The 19,707-nt window shown below is 35.5% G+C and overlaps 2 protein-coding genes across 2 annotated transcripts; one reads left to right on the top strand and one right to left on the bottom strand.

Annotated features, from left to right (window-relative positions):
• Positions 1-268: 268 nt before the first annotated feature.
• Positions 269-13,742, bottom strand: leprotl1 (leptin receptor overlapping transcript like 1). The gene is made up of 4 exons (XM_053515151.1): positions 13,618-13,742; positions 6,531-6,606; positions 6,131-6,317; positions 269-4,153 (listed from the first exon to the last, which is right to left on the bottom strand). Exons 1-4 carry the CDS (start codon positions 13,631-13,633, stop codon positions 4,037-4,039), a joined length of 396 nt encoding a protein of 131 aa, XP_053371126.1. The 5' UTR covers positions 13,634-13,742; the 3' UTR covers positions 269-4,036.
• Positions 13,743-13,925: 183 nt separating this feature from the next.
• Positions 13,926-19,512, top strand: LOC128544725 (F-box/LRR-repeat protein 12-like). The gene is made up of 4 exons (XM_053514973.1): positions 13,926-14,124; positions 14,454-14,529; positions 17,625-17,849; positions 18,201-19,512. Exons 1-4 carry the CDS (start codon positions 14,024-14,026, stop codon positions 18,894-18,896), a joined length of 1,098 nt encoding a protein of 365 aa, XP_053370948.1. The 5' UTR covers positions 13,926-14,023; the 3' UTR covers positions 18,897-19,512.
• Positions 19,513-19,707: the final 195 nt, after the last annotated feature.

Genomic DNA, 19,707 nt, shown 5'->3' with positions numbered 1-19,707 from the left:
ATGGTTCTCAAAATGATCTTGTGAAACGCTAACATATTTGGCAAACGCTTATACTTTTACTATGACTTTAAGGCTATATTGAGCTAATACAAGTTTACTACTTTTTACTTGTGTACATTTGCAGTTAGTCATTTTATACTTTTACTTAAGTGCAAATGTAAATAAAGTACTTTATTGGGTAATATCTTACCTAGGTTATTTCAAATTTTAGTCAAGTACAGAAATTATTTACTCTGCCCACCACTAAACAAGAGATGTTGTGTATTTGCTTAAAAATGTCATTTATTTAAAAAAAAAAAAAAAAAGAAGAAGATGAAATGGAATAAAACAATGACCACAATGTGTTTAAGTTATAAGCAGGTAGATCACCAAAATAAACCAAAACAAGCAAAGCAAAGAAAGTTTTACAGTGATTAAAATTTGTCCTTTTTTTTTTTTTGCATGTGCCAGTTTAGTTACACGTTCGGTGGCTCTACATGATGTCACAGGCTTATCCTTCATCTTAACTTAAAGTCAGGTTTAAATGTCTGAGACCAGAAACTGATTTTATTCTAAAAATGCATGACATTTCAAGCCTACAAGAAACAACTTACAATTGACACATCTGTGACAAAAAATTTGCTAGCCTGAACATAGGGAAATATCTGATAAAATGAGAACAATTCTTGGTTCTTTTGGACTGTACACACACAGCTGAATGAAAGTACCCTTTGGTAAAAATATTAAATGTAAAACTTGACCTTGCAGTAGGACAAATAGCTGATAAATACATTAAAATAATTTATAAACTTGAAGCCAGTCATTGTTACAGTTAAACAGTACATTAACAAAGCAAGAAATAAATAATGTGAAAAATACAAATAGACATGTAACAAATGTCAGTGCTAACAAATGTTTTCAGACTAAATTTGTCACCTAAAAGAATAAATAAATTATTGGGGGGGAAAGTAAAGTCAAAATAAAAAGGACGTGAAAATATTTTCTGAAAAGAACTTCCCAAACTCAGCCAAGAAAAGTTTTCCTCAATTTTGTTTAGTATTCGCACAAGAGCTACAAAGCTAATCAAGCTAACAAGTAATCAGTGCCTGTGAAGATGGATAAGCACAACGCTAACAGAATGCTCAAATCATCATGCTGACCTTTAAGGTAAATTATTTCAAATAAGTTCCTGAAATGTTTATTTAGCTTGAAATCATTGATACTTGCTCCTTAAAGATTGACAAAGAACATACATGGTTTCCAAAATGAACCTGTGTACACGCCCATCTTTGGCAAACACTCTAAGTATGCAAATAAAATGGTCACATGACAAGGTGTCAAAACAAGATTTTAATGGCAGATTCCATTGGCAGATTTTGTCTTTTATTTATTTTATTTTTTGCGAGTTGGCTCTTTGAATGCCATGATGTTTGTTTCGAAGAAAATTATAATGACGTCTCTGATTACGTGTTCTCAGTGCCACAGAAAGGAGGTAGGGCCTAATTAGCATACTAAAAGTACAGACTGTACAAAATATATATATTTTTTATTATAGATAGATGAGCAAGGCCAAGACAATAATGGTATGACTCATCATTTTTATGATTAGTCTTCTTATTTTTTGTGTAAAGTTGTACATGTTGTACAGTTTGAATCAATCTTTAAAGCAAGAGTAAAAATATTTTAAGATACAGTTAGCATAATGTTAGCTAATAGCTAATGTTTCTCACAACATTTAAACTAGAACGATTAGCCTCATGCGAACTGCGTAATCACTTCCACTTCAGCGTTCGCCTTACTCTTACTTATACATTTTTATTTTTCATAAATATAGACTCACTTTCCAGTTACATTATATGAAATAGTGGGTCTACTAATGCTAACATGAGATGCTGTTTCAAATGTTTAAAACAATTGTGTTAGCGCAACGCTAATCTATCTCACGGCTCTAGTGCACAGAATGTTTAGAGCAGAAGGATTGGCATCCTGCTGTGTAGAGGAATCATAATTCCCCCCCCCCATTGTGAACCTTAAACAGACCTGCTTATATGGTCCTGACACAAAAGTTACCTTACACCTAAAAGCAACATTGGTGGCAATTTTAAGACATAGTTGTTTACTTTTGTAAGCATATTTGAATATTATAAAATGTGTATATTGTTAACCCACTTCCAGACCAACCTTTTAGATTTAAATAATTAGCATCACTACTTCAGATGTTTGTTACCTCAGGCTTAAAGGACGTAATAAACAAAGTTTTAAACGTCTCTTGGATGTACATGCACTTAGCCGGCGTTGGGTTTGACTCAGTTCGTTATATGCTGCTCATATGCTGAGGCAAATTTCTTGCGAAATTTCAGTTTTCAAGGCGAAAATTCGTAAGCCGGGGTGTTTGTTTGCCTAGATACCACTGTATTTAAATTTGTAAATACAGACACACTGTACAGCCTGTATGAAACTGGCTATGTGATAATGCTCTGATAGTGCTTTTTGAAACGACTTATGTGATAACTGTGTTATCACACATATATGTGATAACTATGTACAGTTAGTTCAATGCTAATTTACATCACACCACCAGTGTAAATAATTAGATATGAGTAATTAGCATCATGCTAATTCCTTTTTTTTTTTTATCTCAGTGTTTGTTACCTCAGGTTCTCTTATATGGTGAAAACACAAAATTACCTTACAGCAGAGAACAATAGTAACAGCCAATTTGAGACAGGATTAAATATTCCTGTTTATATATTTAAATTCTCTAAATACTGACTCACTCTATAGCTAAATGAAACAGGTTATGTGCTAATGTTACTAAATGATGCTGTTTGAAGAGAATCATATCATCACATAATGCTAATCTATGTCACACCTTCAGTGCAACCATTTAGGCTACAACACTTAGCATCATGCTAAGCACTTTTTTTTACCTCAAAGTTGTTGTTTTGTGTGATTTTTTTTTTATCTTAAAGACTTTCTTATAGGATGCAGACAGAAAATTAGCTTACAACTGAAAACAATAATGGCAGCCATTTTTTTTGACAGAATCACATATTCCAGAATCACTATATATTTAAACCTAGCTTGGTAGTTCAGTTTATAAATACAAACTTACTGTACAACTATATAAAACAGTGTATACGCTAAGACTACTAAATGACACCGTTTAAAGCAAGTGTGATAATTTCAGATAATGTTTGGACTAAGTTACTTAAGGCTCAAAACAATAGTGGTGGCCATTTTGAGACAGGATCACTTACTCTTATATATCTATGTTTTTGTACAGACTCACTTTACAACTAAACGAAATAGTCTACATGTTAATGACTCTATTTAAAGCAAGTGTGACGATTTTATATCCTGGTCAGCAAAATCCTAGCCAGTGCTAAGTCACATGTTAGCAAACTGAGCTTTGTAGCACTTGTACACAATTATGCCGTATTTACTTGCATGTTTATCTCGTATGCTGATCAAGAGAACTGTCTGTGAAGTGCACACTTCCACACAAGATGTAATGTGCACTTTAATTTGCGTGATTATACATTAAATAGCAGTGAATGGCTTTGGCGTTTGGTTACAGGATGGAAGTGCGCTACCTTTAATGCAACGGTGGAGGCAGATGGTGCATAAATAACAACTAAACCCATGTTACATGAAACGTTAATTAGCTTTTAAAAAAATATTACACAGCAGATTATCCAACAAGCTAACACCTGAAGTATGGGCTTCAAATGACAGAGTCTGTGATTGGTTCTAACCATTTCACCAGGACATTTATCTATCCAGATTAGGATTTTTCCCATGGAATTATACATTCTACATTCTGTAGAGAAGCATCAATCATGCCTGCAGAAAAAAAAATTTAAAAACATTGCTAATGTACAAGTTAAACAGCAGAAACTATAGCTTTCTGAGGTAAAACTGATCCCAGTGACAACTTATTGCACTGATTTCCTTTAAATACGGATGGCCAGTCACTATAAATAATAAAGACGACAATAAGAACCATGATAGTCGCCATGGTGAAAATGTATGTTGATAAAAACAGTTCTCTGCTTCACCACTGCTGCCAGCTGAAATCATCATTCGACCCAAAGACGAGGAAGAAGCCCAGGATGGTGCTGAAGATGACAATGTTTCCAGTCAGGACCAGAGCACAGGCACCCCAGGCGATCTATGTACAGAGACACACATACACCAATATTAATTATGAGATTATGTTGGGGCAAAGGTTATGTGAATCAATATCATTGTAATACCTAGATGCCATTAGATTTGTACTAATTCTTTATGTATCATGATTTTATAATTATCCTAATTTATTTCTTTTTTGGTTTTTTTTTGTTACAATTCTAGACAAACTTGTCCTGGTGTATATAGTTTAAAGCATACCACCTGCAGGATAATAGAGGAACTGCAACATTTTACCACCTCAAATGCAAACATATTGCAAACATAATGCAAACAAAAAACACTATTTTTAGTAACAGATAATCAAGTTACTGACTTCCAATTGAAGAAGACCTTAAACCACTTTTATTGTGCAATTGCCTATAAGCCTTGCTTTGGCCTGAATCTGATTGGTTGTAATTTAAGGAAAAGGGGAGGAGTCTCTAGGGTCATTGCTACATAAGAATAAAGAAACACTGGCCCAAGTTTTTTAAAATGAAAAGTCTTCAGGATAGAAGACTGTGTGTTTTATGGGTTTCTCATAAACATTAAAAAATAAAATAAAATCAGTTGGTAAAAGTATGATTTATACAGTTTTCCTACATAGAAAAAAAAAAATTAAAACATGTTAAAAATAAAATATTTGTAACGCTTTTTGATGTACAGTATTAGATACCCTAACAAAATGCGTTTGACAAAAGAGCAAAGAATTTAAATCATATTGATGGCCAGGTCAAGAAGCAGGGTCCCACTTTTAAGAAATTATTCGGCCCGCCGCAGCCCGCCCCGCACCACTGTATCTATTTTTACAGCCCGGCCTGCACCCGCGAACATTAAATAGACATACTAGGCATTGTAATTCAAATGAAAATAGCCTTTATTTCAGCCCGAAAGTGCTTGGAAATATCGTCCTGTAAACTGGCAACAAAATATGATTATAAATATGGACGATAAATCTGTCATTGATAATAACTATACACATTTTAAACATTTACAAAGCAGCGATTGTAATCTGGGAATAACAATTTTTTATTTTAGATTTTTATAGGGCAGGCCTACAGTTTACAGCCTACGCTAAATAGCCACTGACTTTTTTTTTTCATTTATCACACGGAAATGTTTATTTAGCATTTTTACGTTCGCTGTGCAAAAAAGAATGCTAAAACATTAGATTTAGCAGCCTGACCTTTTTTTCTTTTAATGATGTAAATTCCCGACTAATATATAGGCTAATATGGGCTATAGGGAATTGCACGCAACATACATGGATTTATATTTAATTTTGTTTTTAATGACCCGCCCCGCTCCGCAAATAAAGTGACAATTTTTTTTACCCGCCCCAACACGACAGTTACCCGCGGGTTACCAGATGACCCGCGCATCACTAGTAGCCATGTATGGCATATTAAATGAATAAATACATTCTTATAAAAAAAATTATAATTTTCCTATATACAGATCTTTCTGGACCACCCTGTATATTCACACTTTCACCAAACTCTTTTATTTCAGCTTTTTGTTTAATCGGGTAACTTTCTACACCATTAAACATAACTCTAAACGAATAGAGTATGTGTTGTAAAGTATAAAAGCAGTTTTCTTGAGAACAGAACAACAAAGTCATGGTGGTAGTAAATTGGGTTTTACGATAATTCTATTGTGCATGTTAAATGTCATATGACCAATCATTGGGTAGACCGGTACTAACATACCGGGGTCAGGGGTAGCCCAGTGGTTAAGGCATTGGACTACGGTTCGGAAGATCCCAGGTTTAAACCCCACAACCACCAAGTTGCCACTGTTGGGCTCTTGAGCAAGGCCCTTAACCCTCAACTGCTCAGATGTGTAATGAGATAAAAATGTAAGTCGCTCTGGATAAGAGCGTCTGCCAAATGACTAAATGTAAATGTAAATGTAAACATGACTTTGCATTTTAATTCCCATGTTGCCTCAAACTGACTAAAGAAAAAGCAATGTTTACCACACTGGCGCGGGCAAATATGATGGGCAGGCCAAAGGCAGACACGACGATTCCTGTTGTGAGGAAAATGGCCAGTTCTTTACAGGCATTACTAGCCGAGTCTGTGTCATCCACCACACGCCGAGAGATGCAGTATGGGATAGGAGACAGGATGTAGAAAAAGAGAAGAAAGAGCGGCCAGTATTCACTATTTAAAACACACACACAAACACACATAGAACACATTGCACTGTTACTGCATTTTAGGAGAATTATGCTTAATACATAAGATGTGTAATTTAAGTTTTATTAAGTCTATTATGATGTTTAAACCTCAATTTAAACTATCAGTATTATTATTAAAACATGTAGTATTAAATATAAAACTCACGTATTATTAATGTTAAATATTTAAACTTACTTATACACAGGCAAGGCGCAGCCAAGCATCAGAAACATGAGGCCAATGGCTCCACCGAAGGAGAGGCTGATCAGGGCTGGACATATAAAGGAAACTAAGAATTAGTCATGTTTTCATATGATAATAACTGCTCAATGTTTTTTGATTGTTTCATGATGTAATTCTACTGTTACAGCTGTTCTTATTAGACAAACATTTTGACTGTAAATGAATGACCCCGGCTATCATACACTGTCTATAAGTCAGTCACTTTAGTTACTTAACATGAATGGCATTTATTTTCAACTAATCCTTAGTTGAAATATGGTCGATGCTAAATAGTTAGAAATGGACATGGGGACTAGTTGCAGGTAGTAACGAAAGTTGAAACCATGAAAACTGAAGAAACGTCAGACTGCAAGTAGTTATTACAGACTGTTATTCCTGCAATATACTTTTTTATGCACTTTTATAAAATTATTTTGACTTAAAGTCAAAGACTTTTGTGCTTTTACAAAAATAAACATTGATTCAATTATTACACAGTTAAGGAAAACAAATTGTAAAACTAGTAAACAGAGATATTCTCTGCATCTTCGATTAGCCAAAGCCTCTCACTCTAAATGACAGATACACTTACTCATATTATGCTACGATGGAGTATAATGTGAACACTGAGAAGGCAAGTACGGTATTTTCTTAGCTCAGGCACATTGGATTCAGCTAATCAAGCCCCTGATGAGATTGATCGAAGGTTCAGATGGGATTTATTGATCTCCAACAAAATGTGAGTATAGTATCAAAGAAGCAAGCCATGACTAGAGTTGGGAAACTTGGTGACTATGGGCTGCTGATGGAACGAACTGGAATTAGCACTCATATGATTCATACATGTGCAGCAAGTCTCACTGAGATTTCCACTAAAGTATGAGAGCACCCGGCTATATATCAGGTACAGTGTAAGCTGGTGGTATTGTAATGTACTTTACCATGTCATTTTACATTCAAATTTCACATAAAAAGTTTATATATATATATATATATATATATATATATATATATATATATATATGGGTGATTCCATCTCAAATCAACCAGTGGGTTCCACCACATGATCACAGATTTTGCTGATTTTTTCACCAATTGTTGGTATTGGCATGAAAATAAAAAACCCCAATTTTTTTGTCCCAACTCCCGCTCGTTAAAAAATGGCAGCCATCTTGATTTTTGGCCTCGACGCGCTTCGAGACGTGCCACGCCCCTTTTTGAAATCCTCTTTTTCTAGATAACTCACTTGCTGTATGTCATATGGAGATGAAACTGGGTATATTTATGTAATTTTTCATGTAGATTCAGATTCTGCGATCAGAATTTGGCTATCTCTTGTGGTTATGGAGATATTTCTGAAACATTTTTTGGGGGTACCCCTTTTCGACCCCCCAGAACCCAAGGTCTGCATGTATATATGTTACTCAAAAAAAATAGGGGTTACTTCACATCACCTCATCTTGAAAATAAATAAAAACCAAAGTTGTGTTATGCCTTGTTTTATAGAAATCTTTAAAAATGAATTGTCCAGGTTTTGCAACATTTTATGATTTGACATACAGAAATGTACTGCAATATCTGTAGAATACTTAATGCATACTCATAAAATCTGCTCCTTTCAAAGTAAAAGTAACCTTAAATTCTTCTGTAATGCATATTTAGTCAAAGACTAAATACTAGAGAGTTCTTTTAAATAAACAGCTTGGGCCTTGGCTGTATAGTGATGAGCTGTGCAGGAGTCACATTTTTCACAAAGTCTCATAATAAAATCAGACACAAAGACATGTCAGAAATTTTGCCATGGCTTTCATGATTCCACTGCTTGAACTGAACAGTGTCATCTGGGTCCAAATCAGCATTTTCAAATATACCATCAAGATTAGGGCTGGGCCATATTATACCTTTCATGGTAATACCAGTACAATGTTAGGCAATGATAAGAAAATGAAATATCGCGATTGAATAGGGGTAAAACGCGCATGCGCAGTGCCTTTGTTTTCATACATTTTTATGGGGGAAAAAGCATGGCGGCGGCGGAGAATGAGAAGGGCGAAAGCGGATCGTTGATGAACCAGAATTGGTTTGTAAAAATGGTGCAACTTCAGTAGTGTGGAACTGGTTTGGTTTTCGCCCGTCAGATACCCAACAAAGCACAATTTTTTGTAAAACATACCATGCAAGCGGGTCGTCGTGGCGAAGGGAGGAAACACCACAAACCTTTTTTATAATTTAAAGCAGAAGCACTTGTTTGAGTACAACAAAGCTGTTAAAGTACGTGAAAAACTTCCATGAGCCGTAGCATAATTTATCCATGTTTTTTGTTTGCTTGTTTTGTTTTTACTCAAGAGTTTTGAGTTTTATTATTTGACCTATTTATTTGCCACACTGCAGTTTTATGTTGCAGTGCAACTCTTTTTAAGTTTTGTGTATATTATACATGGTTATGCTCAGGATATGTCAGCCCATTTCCACTGGAAATGCCTTTTGGTTAAATTGTCAGCAAGGAATTTGCATTTGCACTGTTAAAATTTTATATAGCTTTAATGCACATACAAACAGCTGCTAGTTAATAGAAAATAAGTTGATGGGTTTTTTTGCACTAATAAAGTTTTGGAATTGTAAAGTATTTTGTCTTGTGTCAATCATATCGTCAATTATATCGTTATCGCAAATGTTCAAATATATATCGTGATAAATATTTTTGGCCATATTGCCCTTCCCTAATTAAGATAATCAGATAGTTTTGATTGGGGGCCACTGCTCACGCCTGTGCAACATATAGTCACGAGAATCCAAAGAACAGACAAGCTTTGCCATCAAGTCTTTGTAATCAGATTGTGATTAAGACAACAAACTACATTGGAAAGATTCAGTAAAAGAATTAACATAAATGAAATACACTCAATTAGTACGAAGAAAAAGATGATGCAATCATCCTCAAGTTCCTTGAGTGCGAGGTCACTCATGGAGTTGGTTGGAGATGATTCAACTTTCTGATCAGTATGAACCTGAATGGTTCAGTTACAGGATAGTGTTTGACAGTGATACATGTATCTTACATGTACCACCATAAAATGACACATTTACTGGTAGATAAGGCCTATTGTGTAGATCCATGTACATTCTCTGTATATAAAATGTGTATCAAATCGTAAAACATTTGCAAAACCTGGACAATTCATTTTTGATGATTTCTATAAAACAGGGCATAACACACCTCTAGTTTTTATTTATTTTCAAGATAAGGTGATGTGAAGTAACCCCTATTTTTTTGAGTAACATATATACATGCAGACCTTGGGTTCTGGGGGGTCGAAAAGGGGTACCCCCCAAAAATGGTTTTTCAGAAATATCTCCATAACCACAGCAGATAGCCAAATTCCGATTGCAGAATCTGAATCTACATAAAAACTTACATAAATATACCCAGTTTCAGTTCCATATGACATATAGCAAGTGAGTTATCAAGGAAAAGAGGATTTCAAAAAGGGCTGTGGCATGTCTTGAAGCACTTTGAGGCCAAAAATTAAGATGGCTGCCATTTTTTAACGAGTGGGAGTTGAGACAAAAAAATTGGGTTTTTTTATTTTCATGGCAATACCAACAATTGGTGAAAAAATCAGCAAAATCTGAGAGGTGATGGTGGAAAATTTCTCTTTCATTGGTTGATTTGAGATGGAATTACTCATATATATATATATATATATATATATATATATATATATATATATATATATATATATACATACACACACACACAGTGGGTCTTAGTATTAGGCAAATAAACCTCAGAAGACCAACAACATATAACACTTTCACAGTGCAATCATTTATTTAAGAAAAATGAAGCTCTTTTTTTCTCTCTCTCTCTTTCTCTGAGCATTGAATTTGGCCTTGGCGTGAACATGCTAACGTTCACTCCAAAGAAGATTGGCAAATGTATTGAATGCTTTCCATTTTAAAATCTCTTTGTAGAATGTTGACCTCCAAATTGTTTGGAATTGGTTTTATAACCCTTTCCAGACTAATGTGCAGCAACAATTGCTTGCTTCTATGAGACCTTTCCCTCTTGGCATTGTGCAACATACACCAGAATGCTCCAGACCAGCAAACTGGCATAACTTAGTATTGGCTGCATTTTTCCTTTTAGGCATATATTTTTAAAATAAATAATGGCCCAGTAGGAAAAAAAGTTAGATGATGTTCGTATAAGTAGTATTTGCCTAATATTAAGACCTGCCACTATAAGATGATTTTTATGGTGTGTTTTTTACAAAAACGCATAGAATTAAAAGAAGGGGTACCAATTAATTACTAATTTTGAACATTAGAAATTAGATATTAGAAACATGGGAACTAATTGCAGGTAGGAATAAAAGTTGTGAGCAGGGAAACTGAAAAAACGTTAGACAGCACTTATTACAGACTATTATTCATGTAAAATATTTGGACATTGTTTAAAATTTTGCTTGTCATGCCGTTACTTTGTGCCTGTACGGGCCAAGTCATCTGAGACTGCATGCAAAAACAAAGGAAGCGGGGCTGATAGGCAGTGTCGGTTAGTTAATATTGGAGAGTTTGCAAATCTGATGCTTCGTATTACTGGCAAGAAAACTGTGTATAATATAATAAGCGTAAAGATTACTGGATATTGTGGCAGTGCAATTTTGTTATAATGCACAAGCCATATCCTAGAATTCCACTTTTGGGACAAACCACGAATCAGGATATTGACCTTGACAGTGTTTGTATCCTTGCGATCAATTTATCTTTTTCAGAAGGCAGGATAAGGACAGCTACAGTATCTTCTAAAAGTGCTTTTTTTTAGGCCAAATCTGGATGCATGTTGGAGAAGGCAAGACTGAATTGTTCTCCAACCTGACTAATAAAATGCTTCTCAATGTGCAAAGGTAGGTGTAGACATGTAGAGTTTTTTTATTCACAAAGAATTTTTTTTTTTTTTTTACAATTATTTGGTACATAAACATGGCTTGATATTTGCAAGTGACTCTTGTATGTTAGGAAAGTAACAATTTCACACAACTGTTCTTAAAACTACACTTTATCCTGCATTTTTAATAAAATGGTTTTGACTTTAAGCCACCAAGTGTTTTCACACACAAAAAAAAATTCAATTATGTATTCAATCCAGTTAAAGAGAAATCCCTTTGAAAAATTGTAAAATTAATACTTAGAGATATATTCTTTATTGTATTGTATATGTCTTTTTTTTCCAACATGTGAAATTATCTGCATACACTTACTCACATTATGCTAGGATAGAATACGAAGTGAGCACTGAGGAGTCAAGTCCGGTATTCTTAGCTTAGATTCATCAAATTTAGCTAATCTGTTAATTATTAAGTCCCTGATGAGATCGATCGATGGTTTGGAAGGGATTTAATGATCTCCAAAGGAAATGTGAGTGTAGTATCAGAGAATCAAAGCATGACTTGCACAGTAGAGCTGGGAAACTTGGTGACTATGGGCTGCTGATGGATCAGACTGGTATTAGCACTCATATGATCCATCATGTGATTGTGCAGCAAGTTTCACTGAGGTTACCACTGAAATATGAGAGTTCCCGGCTGTGCATCAGGTAAGTTGGTGGTATTGTAATGTACTTGACTTTACATTCAAATTTCACAAAAAAAGTAAAGTTGTGCATTTATTTAATAAAAATTATGCCAAGAATTTAAAAACAAATGTGGGCAATACTGAATACCATACTTGTTGAACCTCAGTCATGCTTCCATGTTCTTTTTAGATAGAGGAAACTTTCTTCTGGCAACCCTTTCAAGCAAATTATACTTGGTCAGTCCTCTTTTAATTGTTCTGTCATGGACTTTAACATTTACCATGCTCAGTGAGGCCTGTAGGGTCTGAGATGTAGCTCTGAGCATTGCACAGCCTCACACTCATGGGACGATTGGCAACTGTCTTTCCACTTGTCAATAATCATTCTCAATGTAGACTCCAAATTCTTTGAAATTGGGTTTATATCTTGATGTTGCTAAACATTTTCTTCTCTAAGACCTTTCCCTCCTGGCATTTTGTGAACACACACCTAAAAGCTCCAAACAAGCAAACTGCCAAAACGTTTGCTTTTACAGAGATCCATACACCTGCTGATGATCAATTAATCAAGGGCTGATGATTAGCAGCACCTGGCTGCAATTTTCCCTCTTAAATCTTGCAGAAGCAGTAAGGGGAGTTTGCTCAAAATAGTATTGCCCAAATGTTTTTTTTTTTCTTGGCTTCTCACTCACTAATCATCAATACCACTTTATCTTGTATACAGGGTCACCTATAAAACCCATCAAGCACAGGGAGAACATGCAAACAGACCTGAGGCTGGACTCGACCCGTACCCTGGACACTAAGCCACCATGCTTTTTGCCTTCATTTTGTTAAATTAATAATAGGATGGTGAAAAAAGTTGTAGTTTGTCTGAGGTTGTATTTGCCTAATACTAAAAGGCACTATGGTCAAATGATTAATGACTAAATACTTTGGACCACGACTATAAAAAAGACGACATATAGACGCAATCTTGAAATGTATGACTGTCTCGCCCAGGCATAACTACAGACACCTACTATTCTTATCTTTGACCGTTATTACAGCACCTGTGAGATCGGCTATTTCCGGAATGTCTACTATGATGGCGGAAAATGCCGAATGCAATATGGCTCTCCTCTTTTACTTTAATTCAGACTATACTACTAATAAACCTCAGTCTGAAAAGTGTTTATTTTACGAACATTATACTGCCCTGATCAACCATAAGTGTTTAGACTTCCAGTTTCATAATTCACATTACTCGGACAATAATAAATGTATGACTAACATCTAAATATGTTTAAATAATAATATTAAAGCAGTTATTAACACTGTAGTATCTCTTGCTCGTGTAGCGTAGCAAGGTATCATTAGCCGGCGTTAGCAACCGCGCTAACAAGCTTCATCCTATAATCCTCTCTCAGCACCCCCGTGCGTTAATCAACAATTAAATCCGATCAATACCGCACGTAAAGACAATTATTAACTGTTTACTCACCTTTAATACCGGCCATTGTCTCTACGTTAAATTAAAAAAACGGCGGAACGTCAGAGACTCTTTTGCGCACCAACACAAGAGAACGAAAGCGTCGCCAGAAGTGATCATCAGCGCATTTCTAGAACGTATTTCCGGTATGGGATAGTTTGTAGATCGGAGCGATTGTTTCGCAAAGTGCGCCGAACAGCAATTTCCTTTGGTTTGTCAAAGTCTGATTAAAAAAAAAAAAAAAAGTTTAAAAAAAAAATTTGTTTTCTGTTATAAATAAAAATAAATTTTAAAAATAAATAAATAAAATAAGCGAACTGTCGAATATAATAAAATATAATTTTGAAAATATTTACTGCCTCTTGCGATGTAGTAGCGGTATACTTCCGGTGAATATATATATTGATATTCCGGCAAAATGGCGGCTGTGAGAACCTGTAGTCTGGACTATGTCCCTGAGAATATTTTAATAGAAATTTTATCCTACTTAAATGTCCGGGAACTCATTCGCAATGGAAGGTAAATGAAACATACGTAAATGTGTATTTAAAACTGTTTTATTTAATCTAGGCAATGGCCTGAATCCTAGAAGGAGTTTTGGTGGATTAAATACATTTACACAGCTGTTTTCACGTTTAAATAGTTTGTTAAAACGTATCTAGCATACATCACCTGTAAATAGCTGTTATTTTTTAAAGCGTTGTAACAGTATATTAGCTGTGTTTAAAGACAATGTCAGAGATGCTCAGGTGTAGTAACCGGCAGTAACAATGCATAAAGTAAACAAAGGGAAAAACAAACAAACTTGGTGTGTGTGTTTAATTGATTACTGTATGTTTGATGTATAGAGTATGTAAGCGTTGGAGAGGTTTAATAAAAGACCAGAGACTCTGGAGAACCGTGGACCTTTCCTCGTGGAAACGGGTAAGTAGGGATGCTCACTTTACATTTCCTGTGTCTTAGTGTTTGTCTTGGTGTTTTATCTTCAGCTATCTTATTTCGTACACACATTTGAGTGACATTTAATTTTCCCTCCGTATTTAAGAAAGAAATTAGTGGGGTTCAGTTTGCATTTGCTCATTGAAATTCGAGTTACAGTTAGATACAGTATGTAACGTAAAGATAAAAGACACAGCTTAAAAGACATCAGAATGCTTTTCTTGACTAAAGCATGTGTGAAAACCTCCATAATCAAGTCTAAGACCAAGGCTGTGTCTCGTTTCACAGTGAACCTCAGCGTGCTGCAAACATGATGCTTTATGTAAAGGAAATGTCGGCAAAGGGAACTTCCCTTAAAAAATTACACAATTCGAAACAATGCAATGTCACCAGGATTTATTGATTAAATTTAGTTAAAATTGATTTAGGCATATTAATATTATGTCATCATCGGTAATAATTATAATAAGGCTTTAACTATCGAATATTTTAGTAATCGAGTATTCTACCAAAAATTTTTGATTAATCGAGTAATCTGATAAAATTTTATTTTGCTTAATTAAACAGCAATGTAAAATATATAAGAGAAGCAAAGATTAATTGATTTTCTTTTTGGAAAAATAAACTTTTATTTTTTAAATGCATACAGCATTTTATCAAAAATAAACATTGTCATTATTCACAATACAAGCTTAAATTTGACTGGGATGAATTAAGTGCATGACAGTTACATTCTTATTTTAAAGCCTTTTCTTAAATGAAAACCCTTTTTTTTAAATAAAAAGGTATTTCAAATGACTATGTATAAAAAAACTAAATTAAAATTAACAATTCTTTAAAAAAAACACTAAATTATGCAACTTAACTTTCAAAACTAAACGTTTCAAAATTTACAGCTCATGCATAATATAAGCCTTTACTGACAATTTCTGTCGTTTTCTCTTGCTGGTTTCTTCTTCTCTTGGCACGCTGATATTTTTATCGTTCCCTTTCATTTTGCACCCTGCAACAAAACGCTCCCTCAAATCAATACACAGCTAACTGTTTGCGTCTCCTTCCGCTTTGTGGGTGACGTAAGCGCTTTTTCTTCGTCGGTGTTTACTGGTGGCTTGCATCCAGAAGCACGCTGTGTTACGCCAAAGATTTTGTCTCGATCATTTTTTTGTAATTAAGTTACTCAAGGAATCGTTTCAGCCTTAAATTATCATAGATATATACATCCCTTTTTAAACTCCATTTATTTATTTACATGTATCAAAATTGTTCATGTCCACTTTACGTGAATTGAAGACCCATTGTTCTCTTGTTCCCTCCTCTGTTTTCTTTGAACTGGAATAGCACTGTGCAGTAAACTTTGTAGGATGCTATAAGCCAATCGGAATGCACCTTAGGGCAAACCAAAATATTGTGGGGACCAAGAAAGGCAACATCATGACCCTTTTTTTTTTTTTTTTAAATCCAAGTTTTTATAATTCATTTTTAAACTATACATAAAGAAGAACAAAAAACACAGCAAAAGAAAACACAAAACCAAACTTCCAATCCCCAAAACACCAGACATAAATATAAGTATACTATACCAATCAGATGTCTGTAGGAAAGAAAACAATAATAGCATAAATAATATTTCTTTACAGTACCATATTGTCTGGGTTCATTTCCTCAACAAAAGTTATAAAATGTATATTGTAAAATGTACCAGTAGCTCTAATGTATACCTAATTTTCTCCAGCTTAAAATGGTACATCACTTCACTTATTCAGTGGCTAAATGTTGGTGGATCAGGGTCTTTCCATTTAGTCAGTATCAGTCTCCTAGCCAAAAGAGAACAGAAGGCCAATATTTTGATTTTCCTTTTGCTAAAATTAGTGTTTTTCGGGGCCACACCAAATGGAGATGGCTCTGCTACTGTACCTCTCCAAATAGTCCAGAAAAGGTCTCAAAATCTTTGGTCCAGAACATGTAAAGTCTTGGACAAGACCAAAAAACATATGCAGCAGAGTTGTAGGAGCCTGCCTGCATCTATCACATGTGGTGTCTATATCAGCTTTAATCTTGAAAAGTCTGACTTTTGACCAATGTAAACGATGTACAGTCTTAAATTGTATTACAGCATGGGTAAGGCAAATGGATGATGAGAAAATATCCTGTATTATTTTGTGCCAGGTTTCCTCTGAAATTGGTTCATCCAAATCTGTCTCCCAATTATTCCTGAGTAAATCTAAAGATGTTGAATCATACCTACTGTGTAATTCGTAAATCCTGCTTATAGCCTGTTTTTGAATTGATTTACATTTAAATATTGAATCTAATAAAGAAGGTGGAGGGCATAATGGGAAATGATTAGAATATCATGATCTATTGCAAATGAAAGCAAGCAAAAAGACAGCACATGCAATATGTTTGCTTGGTTGAGCATAGGGATCTTAATGATTAATCGTTAATTGTTTAATTGGTGATAAAAATTCAACCAATTAAGGGGCAGAAATAAACCTGCTTTTAAACCATACGTTCACATATTTAACTTGTGACGTCATCAGCGTATTTGTTCACATATATGCCTATGTAATACAGGTGTTACCAGAAGTTTTATTTATTCATATACTCTTAATACCACTTATCCTGTACACTGGAATATTTAAGGAGACTTTGAACTTGAGGCAGGGTACATAATAGGGTGCCAATCCATCACAGGGCTCACACACACTCATTCTGCACACTACGGGCAAGTTGGGAATGCTACACTGCATGCTTTTGAGGAAGGAAACCTGGAGTACCTTGTGAAAACCCACCAAGAATGGGAGAACACGTAAACTCACACAGACACACAGACTCGAACTCCAGAGGTGTGAGGCCACAGCGCTAACCACTATACTATCGTGCTGCCTCCAGAGAATTGTTAGACACTTTTGCATGAAATAAACGAATATTGTGGCGCGTGAGGAGCTTAGTTTCCATTTTGACATTTAAAATAGTACTTAATCTCTCGGTTTACATGCATGTGCAAAGGCAATGCACCCGAGTGTGTAAAGTAAAGTGTACATAAAGTGACTGCAAGATTATGTTTGTGTGTGTCTTAGGTGACCTCACGGATGCTCTGGACATTATTGCGACGATATTTGGGACGTGGTGTTTGTTCTCTGCACCTGCGTGGGTTGCTACAGAGTGCACGTGGAGGGTCATTTCTGTCTGAGCCGTGGCTGAAGACTCTGAGCACAAAATGCCCTCGGCTCCACAGACTCACTCTGAGTCACACGGACTTGCGTGGATTGCACAGCTGCTCTTTATTACCTCCTAGTTTACAGGTAATAAGATGCCCCGACAATTGATCGGTGGAGCTGAGCTTAACCATAATGTATAGATTTCATCATATCATACACATCACTGGGCCTTTGCTTCTTGTGTATTGATTAGTTGTAAACCCTACACTACAGTAGTAAAAACGTAAGCTAATATAACGTTAGCTCTCCGGCCTGGAGCTATGATATTAAATAGCAAATTATTACCAATTTATTTAATTTTATAAATAGCAAGTATGAGAGGGTGCTGTAATCAAGCTAGTGATTGGCATATCAGCAGTAACATAATTTTTTTAAGGATTTGAAAGTACCCTGAAAAACCAACTAATATTTTTGGTGTCTATACTTTGTTAACAGGTGCTAGAACTGCGAAGCTGTGAACTCCCACCTGGCTTCTTTACTCAGAATCCTTCAAAGCAAGCGCAAACTGACAAAAATTGCTCAGGAAAAGAGTCTCAGACTTCTTCCTCCCTGTCTAGTTGCGTTATTGAAGCACTAATACTAGACAACGTGCCATCATTCACAGACCAGCACCTAAAAAGTTTGAGTTCATGGGAACGCCTGTACCGCCTAGAGCTGCGAGACGTCCTACGTGTCACTGTGGCAGGACTAAAAGGTTGCGCTCCACCTGGCCCACATGCATTAACACACCTCACACACTTGGAGCTGGAGGGGTTTAGCCGACAGCAGATGGCAGCTCTGGGCCTAGCTGAGGGTTGGGTAGGGCTGGAACGACTAACGCTCGGTGGACGAGAGGTCGCGCCTGGTCTGCTTTGCCTCAACCGCCTAGTCGGGCTGCGCTGCCTGCGCCTGCGTGGCTGCAGAGTCACTGAGGCTTTGGTGTTGCGCAGCTGCAGTGGGCTTAAAGAGCTGCGCACGCTTGAGTTCTTGCAAGTGGAGTTTGCAATGGAGGCAGAGAGAAAAGACAGCGAGAAGGATGAAAGAAGTGAAAATGACCCGATGCCTGGGCTCAGACAAGCGCTGTCCAATCTGCTGCCCAAGTGCAGTGTTCTGTTCACACAGTGTACCGTTATAGCTAATAGTATGGACTGATACGCGTGATAAATTACTGTTATTATAATCATGACAAGATCAAAATATGTTTTATAAATTATCAGCAAGATTTTTATAATAAAGACCAAACACATTGTACAAGGGTTACAGACTCATCAGCCTAGCAACAAGTAGCCATTTGGATGCTAGGTTAATTTGGACCAATCACAGAAAGCCTACTAACAACCATCGTGTTTGTAAGGGGAAATCTGCCTGGCAACAAGTAGCTAATGGGATGCTAGCAATATCCACTGTTAGCAAAAGAGTATTTTTGGTGATTGTTAAATGAATTGGTTTCTTACTTTTTTAACATCACACTGCTGTTTTTTTTTGTGTTTTGTGCTGCTTTCAGCTTGTCAGTGGACATTAAAAGAAAAACATTAATACGAAGTACTATAAATGGAAAATTGTACTGCAATTAAAAGTAAAATTATATATATATATATATATATATATATATATATATATATATATATATATATATAATCTGTGCGTGTATACACAGTTTATCTGTTTTACTTCCTTAGTTTGGAACTGGTGGAATTGTACATTAGAAGGTAGAAGGTATTCAGATGATAATACAGTTCCAGTTAAAAACACATGGCAGAAGTTTACCTCGGGAGGATGGAGTAATGATGCATTATTGACTTTTAAACTTCATATGTTACATCACACAAGACTCTATGTATAAAATCATGTGTTTTTGGAAGATATAATGAAAATGTTTAATGATTTTTATTTTGTACTGTACTACTAAATAAAGTGATGGAGTGAGAAACAGCATGTGTGTAATTTTGTCATGGTTACTATT

Source organism: Clarias gariepinus, chromosome 16 (genome assembly GCF_024256425.1).
Source record: "Clarias gariepinus isolate MV-2021 ecotype Netherlands chromosome 16, CGAR_prim_01v2, whole genome shotgun sequence".
Taxonomy (NCBI): domain Eukaryota; kingdom Metazoa; phylum Chordata; class Actinopteri; order Siluriformes; family Clariidae; genus Clarias; species Clarias gariepinus.
The sequence above is the reverse complement of the archived record's forward strand: the minus strand, read 5'-3'. Positions and strand labels throughout refer to the sequence as shown.